Source organism: Podarcis erhardii (genome assembly GCF_964252035.2).
Source record: "Podarcis erhardii genome assembly, chromosome: 3".
Lineage (NCBI taxonomy): Eukaryota > Metazoa > Chordata > Lepidosauria > Squamata > Lacertidae > Podarcis > Podarcis erhardii.
Window position 1 is genome coordinate 116,284,405 of NC_138507.1, and position 18,598 is coordinate 116,303,002.

Sequence of the window (18,598 nt, forward strand, 5' to 3'; positions counted from 1 at the left end):
CGGCAAAGCCAAGCCGCGGGCGGGCGCTCACGCCCCTCCCCTCCCCGGCCCCTCTCATTGGCCCGTTTGGAGAGAGCGGGTGGCAGGGAAGGGCTGGGCGCGGCGAGAGGATTGGCCGGCGCGGCGTGACTGACAGGGCCGCCTCTCCCGCCCGCCACAACAACCAACCTTTCCTTTTCATGAGGAGAAAAGGGCGGTATAGCGAGTGGGAGAGGTGGGTTGCCAAAGGGAGGGAGAGAAAGAGAGAGAAAGAAAAAGAGAGAGGGAGAGAGAGAGAGGCAGGAGGAGGAGGAGGAGGTGGGCGAAAGCGCGCGGCGGGGGGGGGGGCTCACTTTAGCCTATGAGTGCAAACCCCCTCCGAAAAAACCCCGCTTTTACCTTTATTATATCAAATAAAAGTTAGCTTGCGCTGAAGGTCAGGAGATTCCCTCAGTCGGTGGTTAATATAATTAATATTTTTTTAATTAATACTGCTGTGTGGTAATTAGGTTTGCTTGGGTAGTTCGTATGTGGGTGTGTGAGAGAGGGATGGTGTAGTATTAACTAATTTTATTGAGTGTGGGGTTGTTGTTTTATGGTCCCAAGAGCCAAGAAGTTAGGAACATGGGGAGCCTGCCTTGGACCCTGGGCACATCCAGTTCAGTATTGCCCACACGGGCTGGCAGCAGCATCAGCATCTCCCCCCCCCCCAGGGTTTCAGGCAGGAGATGGAGTTCTGCATCTTGGCCTGGGGGGGGGGGGGTTGAAGTCAGGTAGTTCCCTGGAATAATAATAATAATTTATTATTTATACCCCGCCCATCTGGCTGGGTTTCCCAGGTTGCCAGGTCTTTTTCCAGCTTCCCAACCAGCCAGGGGTGCCTCTTGACATAACAGGAGTAAGGGGGCAACCCTTCGGAGGGGCATTGCTCTGGGCAAAGCTCTTCAGGGAAGGAGCCTGGGGGGTGACGGTCGCAATGGATATTTCCCTTCCTCCAGCACCCAGGGAGGTGGGGTGGTGCAGGGTGGGGAATGCAGGGAAGAGGGAGATAGGGAAAAGATCCGGTCAGGGGAGCAGGGTGGTGCCCTTGCTCGGTTTAGGATGCAATCCTGCCTTAATTATTTCCTTTTTGGAGGCAGGAAAGTACGGCAGAGCTGAATCCATGCGACAGGCGAAGTGATACTCTCTGGCTCTTTGTCTCTCTTTCTTTCCTCAGGATATAATATCTGTCTGGTCCTTTCCCCTGCCTGCCACCGTGTTTTCCTGAGAGGCGCTTTCATTGCATTTTGGATCCCATCAGTTGGCAGTACCTCGCTTTCGCTGGAGCATCCTTCAGGTAACTAGTGCTAGTTGAGGGGTTTTGTGTTTTTTTGGTCTGCTTTCTGGATAACCTCCATCCCTTCTTGTCTGTGTTTATGCAACAAAGAGTTTAGACTCTACAGAAATTTATGAAGCGGTCATAACTCCAAGACCTTTTCAGGATAGGAAAAACACTTATCACTTAGCTGTTCTGGGAAAACTTCGATGTTGGTAAGGCTACTGTATTATATTGTAAACTGCCCTGTGATCCTCAGATGAAGGGCGGTATAGAAATTTAATAGATGATGATGATATCACAGCCACATGGATGCTTTGGGTTGTTTTTTCTGTTATGTTTTGTATTTGATCAAAAGCTTTGTATCTCAATTGTTATTTTGGATAATGTTTATTATTATTATTTTGGCTAATAATATCTTGGATAATGTGTTATCCACATGCTCTTTGTTGGGTCATGTATGCAAGATAATTGAACATTTTTGTTTATTTTGTTTATAGTGAAATAGAATTTTTTAAAAGAAAGAAATTTATGAAGGATGTGAGATTTCAAGGGCCCTTTCTACATTCCAAAGATGCTATTTTCAGCTAGACTGTTGCATTTATAAGAGCTGCAGGTGAGCCAAACAATGTCTGCAGTGAAGTGACGATGTATGGTGGGAAGGAACATTCAAAAAAATCTTTTCAGTTTTTGTCCTGAGGCAATGCCTTTTGTTTCAAGCCTGATGGTTTCCTCAGATCGGTTAATATGATTAACCCCGTTTCTGAAAGATACTAACTAAATCTGACACATTACAGATAGGTGACATTAAAGTACATTTAAATAATTTTAATTTTCTTTTATAATCATTTTATTAGGATTTATCTATATAACACACAAACAAAATGCATACAATAATATATATGCTATTCACTAAATAAGCTATTCACTAAATAAGCTAAATAATTGCACTATTTCATCTTTACAATTTACAAGGTATAGTGAGGGGAGGGGAAGATGATGCATGCAACAAAAACCAGCAATTAAATTATAAGGGTAGATCAGAGAAATTTTGTTTTCCCAGGAAGGTTCTAGCTGTTGTGTTACAGGATATTATTTTCTGTCTCTTTTCCTGTGGCTCGTTGGTCTGAGGTGTTTCCTTTTCTAATACTAAATTGTGCTCCAAAACTTTTTGGAACCAGTAATTGGTTTCAGAGCAGTTCTGGCTTGCTGGGATTTTCTTCCATATAGAAGTGAATTACTTCATTCTGAAGAATCATCTAGCAGCTAGTTTTCTGTTTAGGACACAATAACAAATAACTGTCATGTGTGTCTTCATTCCTTCTAGCATGCTCCTTGGGCTGTAGCTACAGTAACAAATTTGATACCTTAGAATAGATTTAGGAGAAGCTGTTTGTTCTCTGTTTCTGATCCTTTGGCTACAAAGCATCTTTTTAAATTCCTATGCCAACTTTTCTAAAATAAAATAAAAGGTTGCTGATTTGGAAGGAGTAACACAGGATCAAAAATGTGCAAATTTTAAATTAAAGTCATTTTTACTTAAGGATGTCTTGAATAATTGGCTTATTTTGGAAATACTAGATGAAGGGAACTTTCACCATTTGTTAAGGGCAGTATTCTATCCAGCTGTATGATTTCCTAGGTATTACAATTCCATAGTACTAAACAAATTATGTAGGTGTATTAAAGGTGATGGATATGGACTTCGTTTTTCTAAGTATCACCCTATGATAGGTCATACATTTTTTGTTGTATGGATCATTATATGATGAGTTGGAGAATTTACAATAATATCACTTACTATTATTTTTATTTCTCTTTCTATAGCTTGCCTTTGGCCCAGACTGAATGAGTTGCTTTATTTCGGACTATACATAGATCAATGACTTTCTACTACAAATAAAGTTCATCTTACATAAGAAAGGTATCTGACTAAACTGCATTCCAGTTTTCTTCTCCTTTTTCTTCTCCTTTCTTCTCCTACTGTTAGGTAAATGTTACAGATGGGTAGCCGTGTTGGTCTGCCATAGTCAAAACAAAATAAAAAAAATCCTTCCAGTAGCACCTTAAAGACCAACTAAGTTAGTTCTGGGTATGAGCTTTCGTATCTGAAGAAGTGTGCATGCACACGAAAGCTCATACCTAGAACTAACTTAGTTGGTCTTTAAGGTGCTACTGGAAGGATTTTTTTAAAGGTCCTAGGGTCAATTCCTAGCATCTTCTGATATGGCTGGGAGAGACCCCCATTTCAAATCCTTGAAAGACACTACTAGTCAGTTTTACTGAATTAGGTGGCCAAATGGCTTGATTTGGCATAAGGCTGCTTCTTATCTTCCATGTCAGTCATATTTCCGTGATCAATTTGGGTCTGCCTATTCTATGTGTAGAATGCTCCATGCTCATGCTGGAAATTGATGTGAATTTGCATGCCTTTATAATGGGCAAGTTTGGACGTAATTCTAAAGCAAAGTTTAGCATTACAGGAAATGAACCTTAATGATCTTTTGGTTCATGCATTCTCTCTCCCCCCCCCTCCCTTTCCACAGCCAAAAAATAGGGGTTTGGAAGCTTTTACTTCTGTCCTAAATGAATAGTTTGCTGTGATCTCTGAACCCAGACAAAATGTGAGTCTTTACTACCATTAGTGAAAACAAGCCATCTTCAAACAATGGGTTTTGAAGCTGGCTTGTTTCCACTCGTTCTTGTTAAGATTAACCACAGCTTTAGGATTTTGACATAATGATAACCTCTAGTTAAATCTGAAGTGGAAGCATCCAGTCTCCTCCTGATGGCCCTGGTGATGGAAGGAACTCAGGAGCCAGAGGCTGACTGTCGCTCATCCTCATAACTAATCCCGGTTTGCTGAGCAGTAAACTGATGTGTTCTACATTATGTGCTGCAAACAGCAGTGTATGTTGGGAGTGGCTCTTGAAAGAGGAGCAGGCTATCCCACACAAGTATAAATGGTCATTGTTTGAAACAACTATAAAGGAGTGCTTGAGGGGATGAAACTGTGTGTCTGTCAGTAACTCCCCCCCCCCCGACGCACCTATTTATTCATCTTTTTATATAGAGCCAAATGTAGGTTGCATTTTACAAAGCATGTTGCTGCTAGACAAAAGCTTCATGCCTGTCTGGAATTATCATCGTGTGGCAGAGCACCTGTCAACTTCGCACAGCTAAGATGCCTGATAGTTTGAGAGATGCTGAGGTATTGGGTTTGCTCTGTGTTGAGACTATGTTAACTGATGTATTTTTAATAACTGTCTACAAAGGCTTTTTCATATCATGGTAATAACTATAGTAAGGAAGCCATGGGATGATAAGGTGCATGCTTTTGGGAAAACTTGAAGGGTAGGGTATTTTAGCTGGCTTTAGTTTGTATATTGTCCCAACGTTGTTGTTTTTGCTATTGGCATTCATTTAGACCAGGGGTCGGCAAGGTTTACCAGCCATGGGCCGGATCACTCCCATGGAGATCGTCCATGGGCCAGACTGGTGCAGCACGGTGCTGGAGATTGCGTCTGCGCATGCCCAGATGCCAAAAATCGTGCCTGTGCAGAAACAATTTTCGACGTCTGGACATGCGCAGATGCGATTTCCGGTATCTGTGCATGCGCAGACGTGATTTCTGGCACCATTTGGTGAGTCTCCACGCTGCGCTGTGCCGGTTTAGCACAGCATGCAGGGGACTCACCGAGCAGGCGGCTCGGTTCAGGATGGCTCGTGAGCCGGTAAAATAGTATTTGTGGGCTGCACATTGTCGACCCCTGATCTAGACATCTGGGGATTTGAAAGCCAAGAGGTATGGTTTTATGGAGTAATGGTTGACATTGTGGCAACATTTTTGTTAATCACTAATAAGGAAACCAAACAGTACAAATGGATTCAAGATGGCTCCTATTCTACTAATGTTTCCTTAGTATTTGTACAAAACTAGGGAACTTTCAGCACCATAGAAAGCATTCTCTGACTACACTCTCTCTCAGGGTACATTGTAAGAAAGGAACCACATCTTCTCCCTCAGTTAAGTGATTGGGCCTGTCCCCTCTATGAAAATTTTATTTGTGATGAAATGGATATGGGCGGGGTCTAATCCTTGCACAAAGAGTCAAAGCTGTGCTGCTGCTTCATTCTTTCCTGAGCTGTTGATGCTGTGAGTGTTGCAGAAGATGTGGGGGGTGGGTGAATCCTCATGTTATATGAAGATGTCCTGTCTTCTGAGTAACTGAGCAAGGCAAGGTCGTTATTTCAGCAGAGTTCTTTATTACACCTGGAGAAGGAGGTGGTAGCAGGTGTTGGACCTGGTTTTGTTACAGGTTAGGCAGAATTTTTTTTAAAAAAAATGATTAAGGGTAAGTCTCGGGTCTGGTTTTGTGAACTTTTCAAAGCTCACTGCTGCTGTCCTGCCAGAATTAGGTTGTGTCAAGTTAGGAACAACTATTTTATTTGTAGATGCAGCTTCCTCTGAGCTGGAAATGAGTGTTTGTTTATAGCCCTACTTCATACATGTCCTATTCCTACTACAAACAAAATGCACTCTTCTTTTGTTTCTTGGCTGTCTACCTGGAGAATTAATATGAATATATGCTACTATGAATTAATGAATTAACTATATGCTACTAGCAAAGTGTTTTTTTGACCCCTTTTATGCCCTTGGAGCACACGTGGACAGAGATCCAGAAAACTATGTCAGGAAGCAGAAGATTTGCTTTATGCCCAACACCAAAAATTCCCCTTGAAAACCCATTGTTTTTAAAGAGGACTCCTATTTCAAAAGTTCAAAGTCTCTTTGGTTTTACAAAACTAGTTGTGTGGGTCTTCAGGCAGTGACCATTGCCTTTCTTTAACCTCCCTTTTGCACTGAAAATTTTGGTGAGGGCTGGCCTCTGATTCAGATTGCAGCATCTCTGTACCCTTGCTTTTCTGAACTCTCTGAAGCCTCACCTTGTCTGTAATATAGGGAAGAACCATGCTGTGCGTGTTTGCTTTAAGGATTAATATGATAATGCACATGAAGTGCTCTGAGTATTTCTTTTCTTTTTTTGGGGGGGGGGAGGGGAGCCATCTTCATTATTGAAATCAGTTGAGGGCCAAGCTGTGTGGTCTGTAAATGCAATCCCATTATATTTAATGCTACTGCATTGCAGAAATTTCAGTGGCAATGTAATATACTGTTTTTTCCTGATCCTTCAGCAGTAATCAGGCCCTGCCCTCCTCTAAATGAGAGACTGGATTACTTCTGAATGAGGAAGTAAGCCTTATGTATGTATCAGTGCTGCCCAGTATATAGAGGATTGAATTTTATTTGTTTTATTTCTAGTTATTTAAGTTCCTTATTTAAGTTATTTATATGGTGACATCAGTATTCATGGCACTGTAAAAGAGTATAAAAATATAATTTGTAGTAATCTAAAATGTCACATGGAAAAACAGAGGAAAATGAGAAAGTGGAGACAGGGATGAATAGGAAAGCAGTATCAACTGCACTTGCTTAGGCTTTGTTATAAACTGAACTAAAAGCCTATGATGTTTACAAGTCATTCAATCTTCTAAATTCAGCTGCTCACTAGTTATGGTTAGCAGGGTCAGACTGTTTTTTTTTACCAGCTGCAAAATTACAGAAATAATTCAAAAGCTTGATGTAACCCACGAAAAACAACATGTCTGTCTCATTTAGTCTTCTGTAATTTTGATACCTGAGCAATGGGTATGCTATAGGAGGAACTTTTCTGGCTGCTTTGCAACTTTCAAAGCCTGCAGTCATCATTGGATAATGTGCTGCTGGATGAGAGAGACACATTTTCTGGTGGCTTAAAGTTAAAGTAAAAAAGAGAAAGAAACTTTGCTTATTTTTCTAGGATGATATGTCTCCCTGGACGGAATAAATGTACTAGAGCTGCCAATGGATAGAAGTTGGCAACTTCAGTTTTACAATGAATACTTGTGCGATAAAATAAAATCCAAACTGTGCATTTGAATTTGCTGTATCATGGATTTGGGATTAATGTTTCTCTCCCCCATCCCTGGCTGTTTTTCTCCTTCCTGAATTTTCACATGGTTGCTTTCTGCTGTGATTCATTATTTAAGAAATGGGAGACTATAAATAGCAGCACATAGCAGTTTCCTACTGAGAAGCATTTTTCTCCCCTTCCATTGTAGGTGTCAAAATGGAAGGCTTGCACTGTGTTTACGGAGGGTAAATCTTAACATATGAAGAAATTATATTCTTAGTTTTATTTTTTTAATATTGGTATAGGATAGCAGTTGTTGGGGAGTTGATGGAAGCTCATCAGGCTTCCATCAGTGACAAAGTTAGCAATGTTGCTTGCTCAACATTATTAGTCATCCCATGTGCAACCCATAGCATTGTGGTGGGTCAGAGTATTCTGCAGCGTGCTCTCAATTCCAGTGGATTGATGGTGGTGCCTAGCAGAACTGAGTGTGTTTCCTGAACATTTGTCTGGATTAAGCACGGATACGTGTTAGCCATGAAGGAAATTCTTGGCAGATAAGCTGATGTGGAAAAGGTTCTGTCAATGATAAAAGTTTGAAAACCACAGCTGTAGGATGCTGCTTTTTTAAACTATGTAATAAAATAGGGTTCTTTTTGGTTCAAGTGTAGTTTTATTTCCTGTTTTCTTTTTATTGGAATCTGGATTTTAATATCAATAACAGTGTTTAACCTTCCTGCTGTTTGGATAACTTTCACTAGTTTAATCCAACTGCCTGAGAAGCTGAAGTCACCTCAAAGATGGTATAGCTGTATTTTGGCTATGTGTATGTAGTTAATGAACCAATTTAGGCCCAAATATAGCTGGAGTGCTAGAAGCCAAAAATGCTCCCTGGAGGCTGGGCTTATAGAAGCTCTTAATTGCTTAGCAGACTCTTCATTACATTAGCATTTCTCATGCCAATGCTGCCTAGCTTTTGGGAACAGGCAGAGGAAGTAACTATGTGATGACAGTTGTCACGAAACACTGGAAATTACTACATGCTCATAGGAAAAGTATTGAATGCTCAAGGAGGTGGAACTGGCAGCAGAACAGACATGGTAATGCTGCCTCATTCAGGATCTCCCTGCTTCTTGAGTGCTGGTGATGTTTAGACCTCTGTTTGACTCTGTATGGAGAATCCCAAAGCAGTTCATGTTTTTGGTGTTTGCTGCTGCCAAATTCTTGGAAGGCTCCAGAAAACCACTCACAGGATCAGGCAAACAGGCTGGTGATTCACCATCTCTGACCTTAAAGAAACAGAAGTTAACATTTCTTATGATTGTGGGAGTTTTTCTGAATAAATGATATGCTTATGGGGGTGTACTGTTTGAGACGTCTGCAGGTGCATGTGTATAGAGCTAGATGAAAGACAGAGCAACAGTTTGAAGTCTGAATTTATGGAGGATCCTACAGAGAGCCATGAATTGGCTGAAGCATCCCCCGGGTGCAGACTCTCTCTTTGAGAACCTGTTTAACAGTGATGATATTTTCTTTTGTAGTACGTAAATACTTACATACCTCTATTGGTATATTTGTTGAAAGTCTGTTCATGAGCAAGGCAAAACATACACAGCTAAATTTGGGTGCTGGCTATATAATTACTCTGCCTAAGAAGTGTGAAACAAATTGAACTGATGTTAGCTAATGTACATTTAAGACAACCAAAGTTGTTAAGGGAAAGTGCAATTATGTGTTTTTCTTTTTTCATGTCTTTCTTTCTAGTGCCAAAAAATGAGCCGTGGATATTCAGAAAACAATAACTTCCCATATGACAATAATCAAATGGTTTTGGATATGATCCTCTGCTCTTTATTCAGTGTCCCTCAGCCTATCAATTGGGACAACGTGGCAAGGCTGGTTCCTGGCTATTCATCTCGAGAGGTACGTTTCCCCTTATTTTGTAATGTAGGTTTTTTTCATTTTGATCTTTGAACTGTTTAACATGGTTGCATTGAAGACAGTGATGATGACGATGATTTATTATTTATACCCAATCTGGGTGGCTCCCAACAGAATATTAAAAAGCACAATAAAACATCAAACATTAACAAATTCCCTCAACAGGGCTGCCTTCAGATGTCTTCTAAAAGTCAGGTAGTTGTTTATTTCCTGGACATCTGATGGGAGGGCGTTCCACAGGGTGGGAGCTGCCAGAAGGCCCTCAGAGCTGGACCTCAGTGTCTGGGCTGAATGATGATAAATGAAGATAAAGCTTTATTTACATTAGAGCGTATGACATGCAACAATCACATAAAATTAAAAATAAAACTAAAAGCACCGTAAACACTCAGATTTTGTATCAATAAAAATTGGAATTATTTATAGGAAGGGGGAGGGAGGGGAAGGGAAAAAAATAAAATATTTACTTCAGATTGTGCTGCAAACTATGGGTGCTGTTCTACCACAGGCCTCATTATTTGTGTAATCAATAAAGTCACACAAGAATGTGTAATAATAGTTGTTTCTTTTGGCCTTAAAGAGGACTAAAGAGCAGAGGATCATTGAACTGATGGCAGCTAATGTACAGTTAAACACAACCAAAGTTGTTAAAGGAATCACACCTAAAGTCAAATCCAACATTTGTGCTCAGTCATAAACCAGCTGAGAGAAAATCCTTTTGCTCCCTTAGCAGTGTTTTCATGCTTGACAGTCTTCCAGGCACTTAAACCTCACATTTATTTTATGTTGCACATGGACGCTGTGAAGAATCACATGTATATTACAGCCAGTGTGGATTTGTTTCTGTGGTAGAAGCCTATTTTTAAAATCATAATGCAAGGCAAATAAACCTGCCCTGAAGCCCCCAACAACAACAAAAACCCAGACCCAGCAGGTGCAAAGTAAAAGAGATAAGACAGTAGGAGGTTGAACAGAAGGTTGATTTAAGAAACTATACAAAGAATAAACTTTGAAGAAATTTTGGCTTAAAGAGCTCTAAGGCATTCAGATCAGATACCATTTAATTTACTGTTGTTATCATGTCTATTAAATATTACTTTGACTGCCAGGTCTAGAAGCTCCTTTGTGCTCATTCATGATGTGTGATGGCTTCTATATACAGTGGTGCCTCGCAAGACGAAAAGAATCCGTTCCGCGATTCTCTTCATCTAGTGGTTTTTTCGTCTTGCGAAGCAAGCCCATTGACGGCTTAGCGGATTAGCGCTATTAGCGGCTTAGCGGCTTTTAGCGGCTTAGCGGATAAGCAGCTTAGCGGATAAGCAGATAAGCGGTTTAGCGGCTTAGAAAAAAGGAGGGGGGGAAGGAAAAAAAGTCGGAAAAACTCAAAAGACATTTTCGTCTTGCGAAGCAAGCCCATAGGAAATTCGTTTTGCGAAGCGCCTCCAAAACGGAAAACCCTTTCGTCTAGCGAGTTTTTCGTCTTGCGAGGCATTCATCTTGCGGGGCACCACTGTATTCCAGTGTTGAATGGTGAGGCATAAAACAAAGCTGATTTTAAGTATTGTATGGGAGGAACACTTTTCATTGACACTTCTGCTGCACAGACTTCCACTCCTACAAAGCTTCTATCAATCTAACAAAGAGTCAGTACTAGTTATCCACTGTGACATCACTTGTTTGCTCTGCTGCTTCTGAAAAGAATGTTTGTTTATGGAGTTCTGGAAAGTTGTGGTGCTCTATAAGCATGATCCAAGTTCTGAATACTTCTCAAGCTCCTTCCCTACTCATGTGACTGGCTAGCAATATTAGGGGAAGGTTTCAGTTGGATTAGTCTTACTCTTCTAACTATACTTTCACTGAAGGTGGGTACAGTGGTACCTTGGTTTACGAACTTAATCCGTTCAAGAAGTCCATTCTTAAACCAAAGCATTCTTAAACCAAGGTGTGCTTTCCCATAGCAGCGGGGGACTCAATTTACAAATCGAACACACTCAACAGGATGCGGAACATGTTCTGCTTCCAAGGCAAAGTTCACAAACCAAAACACCTGCTTCCAGGTTTGCAGCACTCTTAATCCAAGTTGTTCATAAATTAATCTGTTCTTAAACCAAGGTACAACTGTACCTAATGCAGAAGGCAAGTGTTCTCAGCTTGTGAATGTATTGAGATCATGGTAGTAGCCCTGCTCAGGCAGCGGAGGTCCTAATTTATCCAGCTGCCATCATAGAACTGGGCCTTAGTTTTTCTGCCACTGTTGCCTTTTCCTTCTGAGAGAGAAGAGAGGCATTTATGTCTCATAGAATCTTCTTGCTTGATAAAAATTCTATACCTATGGAAGATCATGTATATGTTTGCTGGGAAGGACCCTTTCCTCTTTGTACTCTTTGACAAGTCCTCAAGTGCCCCCAGGGGATGCTGCTATCCTCATCTGTGAGAGTAACTGACTGTTATATTGAGTTAGCAGTACTATAAAGTAGTTAAACTTCAGTTTGCAACCTAATAGTAAGTCCTCTAAGACCAGCAAAAAAAATGGCTTCATTATGCTGTCTGAACACAACATCTCAGATTATGATGTTATACCATGGGCTATGAAATGGGGCTTTAGCTCAGAGGAAGGACATGCCCTTCACGCATAAAAATGATTCCAAGTTGAATCCCGTGCATCTCATGTTGATGGCGGGTTTAGGGAAATAATGCTTGCCTGCTATCTTGGAGAGCCACTGCCAGTCAGAGATGGTTTAAGGCAGCTCCTTTTTATATAGCCTTTGATGCAGACAGATATACCTGTTTCAGAAAAACAAAACAGCTTTTCAAAATCTGTCCTTACAGGCAAGCACTGAAAAAGCTGCCAGATTCTTGGGCGCCAACAAAAAAACATAGAAACCAGGCTTAAAGGCTTAGTCCCTAGCTCTGCACAAGGTTAATATCAGTTGTTGTTTATTTAGATACCCGGAGATGAGCATCTATGTCCTAGGCATACCTGGGATTTCTTCCATCAAGAACTAAAACTGAAAATCCCTCCTCTTTTATCTTCTGACAGTGTGCAAAAAGGTTTGACGAACTGAAAAGCAGTGGGAATTCTCCAGTTGATAACCAGTACAGTCCACTAATGGCCAGTGGTGGGAGCCCTATGGAAACATTGGCTGGTTATATCAAATCATCGCTTCTTGATTCCCAGGAAGAGTTACAAGAACCTCCTAGTGAAAAAGATGCAATTTCTGTAAATGGTAGGCTTTCAGGCAGTTCTGCTACTGCATTCAAGACATTGTGCATGCTAGGTTTCATCCATTTGAAATCCTTAACCTGTTCTGAGCAGAGTCAGCTGGTAACCCTTAGTGCAGGTGCTCGTCATAAGTATTGGTCTCTAAATTACAATCCCTCCTGTAATTTACCTATTTACTTTTCAAAGTCTCAATTAACTGGTGGTTTAATATAATTAATTTTTATTTCATTGTAACTTTGCCTTGAACTGTACAGTGGCCTTTTTAAAAGCTAATACACTTGTCTAAAAGAACCAAAGGCGAAATTGCTTATTGTGGGTTGAGCTTTTATCAGTTATCTAATGTGCCTGCAAAAACGCAGGTTGCAACAAGCCACATATAATAAAACCATATGATAAACCAGCTAACTCCCTAAGCTGTCTTTGAACTGTGTTACTACAGTGGACAGTAGGAAGATCCCTGGTTTGTGCTCTAGTTTGGGGGGTGAAAGGTCTTGAAGAGTCCATCAGTCCGGTGCTGCATGGCAGATGGTCAGCAATGATAGGAGTTCCCCTGTCCTAGTTAAGCAGGTCTGTGAGCTGTCTCTGCCGGAGACCATGCCACTTCCACATAGGAGTAGACTAGTGACTCAGCAGAAACCGCATACAAAGTGTTGGATGTGTTTTGTGGCTGAAAAGGAGGAGAAGGAAAAGAGCCAGAGATGCACAGCAGTGAAATCGTGGTGGGGTTGAGTGGTAGAAATGCAGGTGGTGCAAGGGAGAGAAGCAGAAGCACAGTGAGCATGTATGTGATAGTACATAGAACATGAGAGAAGAGAAAAGAGCTGAATGAAACCAAGAGCCACACCCGAGGGAGGGCATGAAGTTGTGCTGTGGAAGGGACAGTCTCCCAGTGAAAAGTAGATTCTTAATTTGTCTCAATGGATTAGGTGGCAGGAGGGTTCTGTGCATTGGAATTTACCATTGGTTGCAAGCCTCCAGTTAGTATATTAATGCCCCAGGGCAATTCTTAATCTGCCTTGTTCAGCACTTACTGCGCTTGGGTTTTGTTTCTCTTGAATGCTCTCTGAGACTTAGCATTAAGTATATTCCTAATGGGAAAGTGAATAGTAATGGATACTCCTGCAGTGGGCTTGTTCATGAACCTTTTAAAGAGAAAATCCAGATAACAGGAACCTTCTGTCTCCATGTTTGGTACTTTAACAAGGAACCTTCAATGTAGGAAGTTGTTTTGGGGGTGGATGAAAGGCAAGATACCAGGCTCCATTGTGTTGTGTTGTGTTGTGTTGTGTTGTGTTGTGAGTGTGTTTAAAAAAGCTATACTTTTCCTTTTGGCTGTATGGACATCAGGCAGAGGAATCCCAGTATTAATGACATTATGATGTCTGTTACTGCTCTCCAAAAGAGAAGTGTAAAAGAGAAGGTCAAACGCATAGCCATGACAGTTTTGTTATTGTTTGTAATACCCTTGATTTATTGATTGCCTTCTAAACAACTGCCTCAAGGCGATTTACACATAATTAAAATACAAAAACAGCAAATACTTTTAAAACGAGACCGAAACTTTAACAAAGTAAACACTTGTGCTAAAGACCTAATTATTCAACTGGGAAAGCCTGTTGAAACAAAATTGTCTTTGATTGTTTCTGGAAGGTGCAGTTAGTTGGTGACTGTTGTCTCTTGACAGGAATGCATTATTCTGTGGAACTGGGGCAGCCACCCTAAAAGCCCTGCTCCGCGTTACTGTGGAGCAGGCTTCTGAGGTCCTTGGGACCTGGCAGGAGAAACGCTCCCACAGATTTAAGCGATTTCACATCCTTTTTTGTATGTGTGGACATGCACATGATGACTGAAAGGATTTAGTCCCTCAATTCCTCTATATGTTTCCACCTGGACTGGATTGATTTTAAAAGCCAGCCTTTCTTTAAAGGAGTGTGTGTGAAAAGGATCCATCTAGTAAGTAAGTGGACAGCTCCCTTAGATCGCACTTCCCTCTAGGCATAGGACTACCACTTACCAGGTGAAAATGAGAAGACCATCTCAACACTGTCTTAATGCTTTTTCTCCCTGCTTGCATTTAAGGAAGGCCAAGTGTAGCTTCCTCAAGGAATTGCTCTGCAGAAAGTGAGAAGGGCCCTGCACATAAAGGTGGAGAAAATGCTGATGAAACACAAGGGTAGGAAGATGGTTGTTTGATTTTGGGAAAGCTAGATAAACCTGAATCTTCAACATTCGTTTGTTCTCTTCTACACTTGGATTATATCTCTGTGTATTTGTGGGATTTCTATTGGGTGGGTGAAGGATTGTGGGGGGCGGGAGAGTTACGTTGGCCTCGTTTTTTTACAAAAAAAAATTAGACAAGCAGTAACTGAGGAGAAGCTCTTGTGAAAGAGTACCTTCAGGGACTGGAAGGCATTAAAACACTGGTAGCTTCTCATCTCTAGAACTGGCACTCCTTTCAGGTTTGGAATCTGTAGTATCCTGGAACCTCTAAGCTTCCCATAGGGTGTTTTTTTGCCTTCTATTCAGTAGAAATGGCTTCAGTAGAAAGTGCAGCTTGGAGAAGTAAATGTTTAGCCTTGGCTGGGTGGAACAACACTCCCTTGTGTTCTAACTTGACATGTGGAAGCAGTCAGTGGGATGTGTTTCTGTATCCCCTCTTCCGGTTAAATGTAGGCAACCTTTCACTTCCTTTGTCATAAATAATAAATCATCTGTTGTGGTGGTAGATGGTATGAAATATAAATGCCTGTTTCCCCACCCCCTGCCCTCCATTCAGCCATCTTGCAAAGCTTCTCCATCACCTTCGTAAAAAGGCTTGCGTAGTGATGTTGTCTTCATCCTGCTGTCGTTTCCGCTGTGAACCCTGAAAATATATGTTGTGTGTTCACAGGCATGTTGTAGAGCAGCGGTTTTCAAAACTGGTCCAGGTACTTTTCTGCTGTGACTGATGCTCACTTTGAGGAACACCTGGCAGCTTTCCTTGCAAGGCAGCTGCTCTCCTAACCTTTCTACGTTCTTGGTTCTCCTCAGACCTCAGACCTGGCCTAACCCTCCTTGCTTTTAATAAACACATATTGCTAGATAGGAGATGGCAGAGAATCCTCTGCCAGTACAGGTTAATATATGGATGGCTCTTTGCTTGGAAATCACTTTTGCAAAGCTTGCAGGAAGACACCAGTCTCTCTCACCCTAATCAAGCAAGTTCTGCCAGGCATGAAGGTTCCATTTCATAAGTATACACTTATTTTCGCTGTCAGTGAAACCTTCCCTGTTCATTTCAATTGTGGTTTGGGGACCTCTGGCTTAAGGGCCAGATGCAGCTCCCTGCTTAATTTCATTGGATGTTTCCAGAGACTTTACAAAGCAGCAGTTTGGGGCTGAGGATGGCGTAGAAGGAAGGAGCTTGGCAACAGCCCAGTACTATCTTCCTAGGTGTTGTAACATTTATATTTATCATAATAAAATTATCTGTAATAGCCTGTGATACAGTTCATTAATATTTGTGTGTGGCACCTGATTGCCCACCTGTGTGGGACATAGGCCCCTGGTAGAAAAGGGGTTCTCCACTCCTGAATAAAGCAGAAGAAATACCTTTCTGCTTTTGTGGAATGCTATTTTTTCTTTCTCTTTGCCCCTGTCTGCGACTAGAAAGGCAACTTGCATCCATTGAAAATACATGTATGAATAATGATAGATATGGGGTCATCTCTTAGGAATAATGAACAGGGTAGCTCTATCTTGACATAAGTGTTCACTATACCCCTTCACTAGAACTTTCTAAAGAGTTGACTGTTGGAGTAGCCTGAGGATATATCTGGTACTGGAGAACCAAAACCCCAGAATTTGCATACAGTTCCATTCTTCCTAATGTGGAGAGGCTTTATTTATAGTAACCCCTTGATGATTTAGTTGACCGCAGTTCAGTGAACAGTTTACACCAGAAATGTAATTGGGGCTGGGTAATAACTAGAACAAGAGAACTATTTTGGGCATTATTTTTCTTAAATATGCTGCAAGCTTGTGTGTGTTCTGTGTTGCCGCCAATAAAACACACTTGTGAGACTTCTCATTTTTCATCTTTTATTCCAGTTCTGTTAGTCCTCGACTGGAGCTTGAAGTTATGAAGAGCAATAAGCTCCAGCTCCAACCAGTCTTATTTTGCCACCCCTCTAGCCTTGGAGAGGTCAGCCAGCATAATCTACACATTTGAGTTTTAAGGTTTATATTGTGCCTTATCACACGGCATGACAACTCAGGGCCAAACTACTGCCAGACAGTAGATGTTTGTGAGTGTCTTCAAGCCATTTTTTAAAATGAAATGTAGCTGGAGGAGGCTGTGAGTTTAAGTTGGTTACTTAACCCTTCCCCTGTGACTTTTTTCTGCTCAGAATCATGCCTCTTCAGCAGCTTTTCTACAGTGAGTAGAATAAAGTGTTAAGAATAAAGAGTAGAATAAAGTCAGAGGCTGCTTCCTCTGACCAGATCTACACCTGGTTTTCAATTAAAAACAGGAGAGATCGGAGATAGCTGCATATATCTAGTTTGGCCTTGGCATTTTCTGGAAGCTTTAATTTAGTGGCCAGTGCCATATTTTGCATTTTTCCTTTCTGCTGCAGAATTTGTGCACGCACATAACATCAGTATGCCCATTTTGCAACTAGAGATGTGAAAGATGACAGCAAGCTGCCAGGTTTCTTCTTTGAGTTTAGAAATGATCTAAGTCGTGAAGTGGGTTTTGCAGATTCACCTAGCTCACCATCCATGAGGCCAAACTTGCTCCAATGTGTAGCTTACATTTCCCCATACCTTTTAATTTTCTTTCTAAACAATTTTTTAAACAAAATCATAGATACAGCTTAAAATCTCTATTATTGTATTGTAAAAGTATTCTCCAAACCATGCATGTGTTCATGTGCATTAAAAACTATGTCTAAACTTAAAATTGAGGTAAAATATCTTTGTAAATCATTCTGACATTCCTGTTTGACAAGCTATAATAATTTTCCTCCCTGTGATTTTTTTCCTTCTCAAATAAAGGCCAAATATGGTGATCCATGTGTGTGATGAAGCAAAAAATCTGAAAGAAGATTTTGTTTGTCCGCGAGATCTGTTGATTTCTGAAATGAAGTACTTTGCTGAATATCTGTCAGTGGATGCCCAGCGCTGGGAAGAAGTGGACATTTCAGTTCACTGTGACGTTCACATCTTTAACTGGTTGATAAGATATGTTAAAAGGAACACTAAGGAGTATGAGGTGCATGAAATACCTGCCTTAGGTAAAAGGAAAATCTATTAATGTTTCCTGCAGACTAATTTATTGAAAAGCCTGACTTCTACTTCAGACCAAAATTCTGTGTGCAAATTTGTTTTGCGAGGTAATTTCCTTGCCATTTTCTGCCTTAACCGATAAAAACCTAATCTGTAATAGCTGGGAAAACTGAAGCTGGCTGGAAAGTTAATAAAACTAATTATATTGCCTTTGACATTAGGGAATGTTATCCTGCACTCTTAGTCTCTTAATACCCCATTCCCCCTCTCACACATGAATTCCCACCCATCCCTTTTCAAGGTTAACCATAGTTGGCTGTGATTTGCAGTTTGCCATGGTGGTTAGAACTGGATTTGCATGGTTGCAAATTCTAGTTTGCTGCTAACATGGTTAGCTCTGAAAAAGGGGGAAAGAGCATGTGAGCACATGAGATAGATGGTCCTGACCTCCCAACAGGGCAGATTTATGCCTGGACCTGGACCTTATTGGGGGGAAAGGAAGCTCTGGTTTAACCTGCAAATTTAAAAAAAAAATCAGAGGAGAGGAGCAAAGATTATGTTGTGAACCACCCTGTGCTCTTTGGATGGAGGGTGATATATAAATTTAATTAATAATAATAATAATAATAATAATAATAATAATACAAAGAGAGTAAAAAATGGTCTTCAGAGAAAAGAATGTTAGAGTTGGTTATCATCTAAAAGGTCTTGGAAGGTTTGACAGAAAATATTAATAAGAGTTTGGGTATCTTCCACTTAAGTGAGTACCTAAATAAGCTAACAGTTTGAAGGGAAATAATTTTAGTCATCACTCTGGGTGTGATCCAGAGAAGAAATCAAAGCAAGAGTTAAGTGCACACTCAACCTCTTCCTCCCCTCTCTCTTTAAATCACTGAGAGTTCACTCTGGATCACTCTT

At 40.9% G+C, this 18,598-nt stretch overlaps 1 protein-coding gene and 2 long non-coding RNA genes across 5 annotated transcripts in view; 2 read left to right on the forward strand and 1 right to left on the reverse strand.

Annotated features, from left to right (window-relative positions):
* Positions 1-79: 79 nt before the first annotated feature.
* Positions 80-1,910, forward strand: LOC309338051. The gene is made up of 3 exons (XR_014154630.1): positions 80-214; positions 1,196-1,315; positions 1,795-1,910. It is a non-coding gene; the product is annotated as an uncharacterized lncRNA (long non-coding RNA).
* Positions 1,911-3,127: 1,217 nt separating this feature from the next.
* The window catches only part of SANBR (SANT and BTB domain regulator of CSR), a 31,435-nt gene continuing 15,964 nt past the window's right edge, over positions 3,128-18,598 (forward strand). For 2 of the 3 annotated variants that reach the window (XM_081854673.1, XM_081854674.1), the window contains exons 1-5: positions 3,128-3,218; positions 9,013-9,171; positions 12,230-12,416; positions 14,492-14,585; positions 17,450-17,688. In XM_081854673.1, the coding sequence (XP_081710799.1) occupies positions 9,022-9,171; positions 12,230-12,416; positions 14,492-14,585; positions 17,450-17,688 (670 nt within the window). In that variant the 5' untranslated portion in view covers positions 3,128-3,218; positions 9,013-9,021. Of the gene's footprint in view, positions 3,219-9,012; positions 9,172-12,229; positions 12,417-14,491; positions 14,586-17,449; positions 17,689-18,598 lie in introns of those variants that run through there. The other variant, XM_081854675.1, reaches the window with a different exon arrangement.
* LOC309338104 lies at positions 7,585-10,857 on the reverse strand. Its single transcript, XR_014154710.1, has 3 exons — positions 10,698-10,857; positions 10,287-10,341; positions 7,585-8,537 (listed from the first exon to the last, which is right to left on the reverse strand). It is a non-coding gene; the product is annotated as an uncharacterized lncRNA (long non-coding RNA).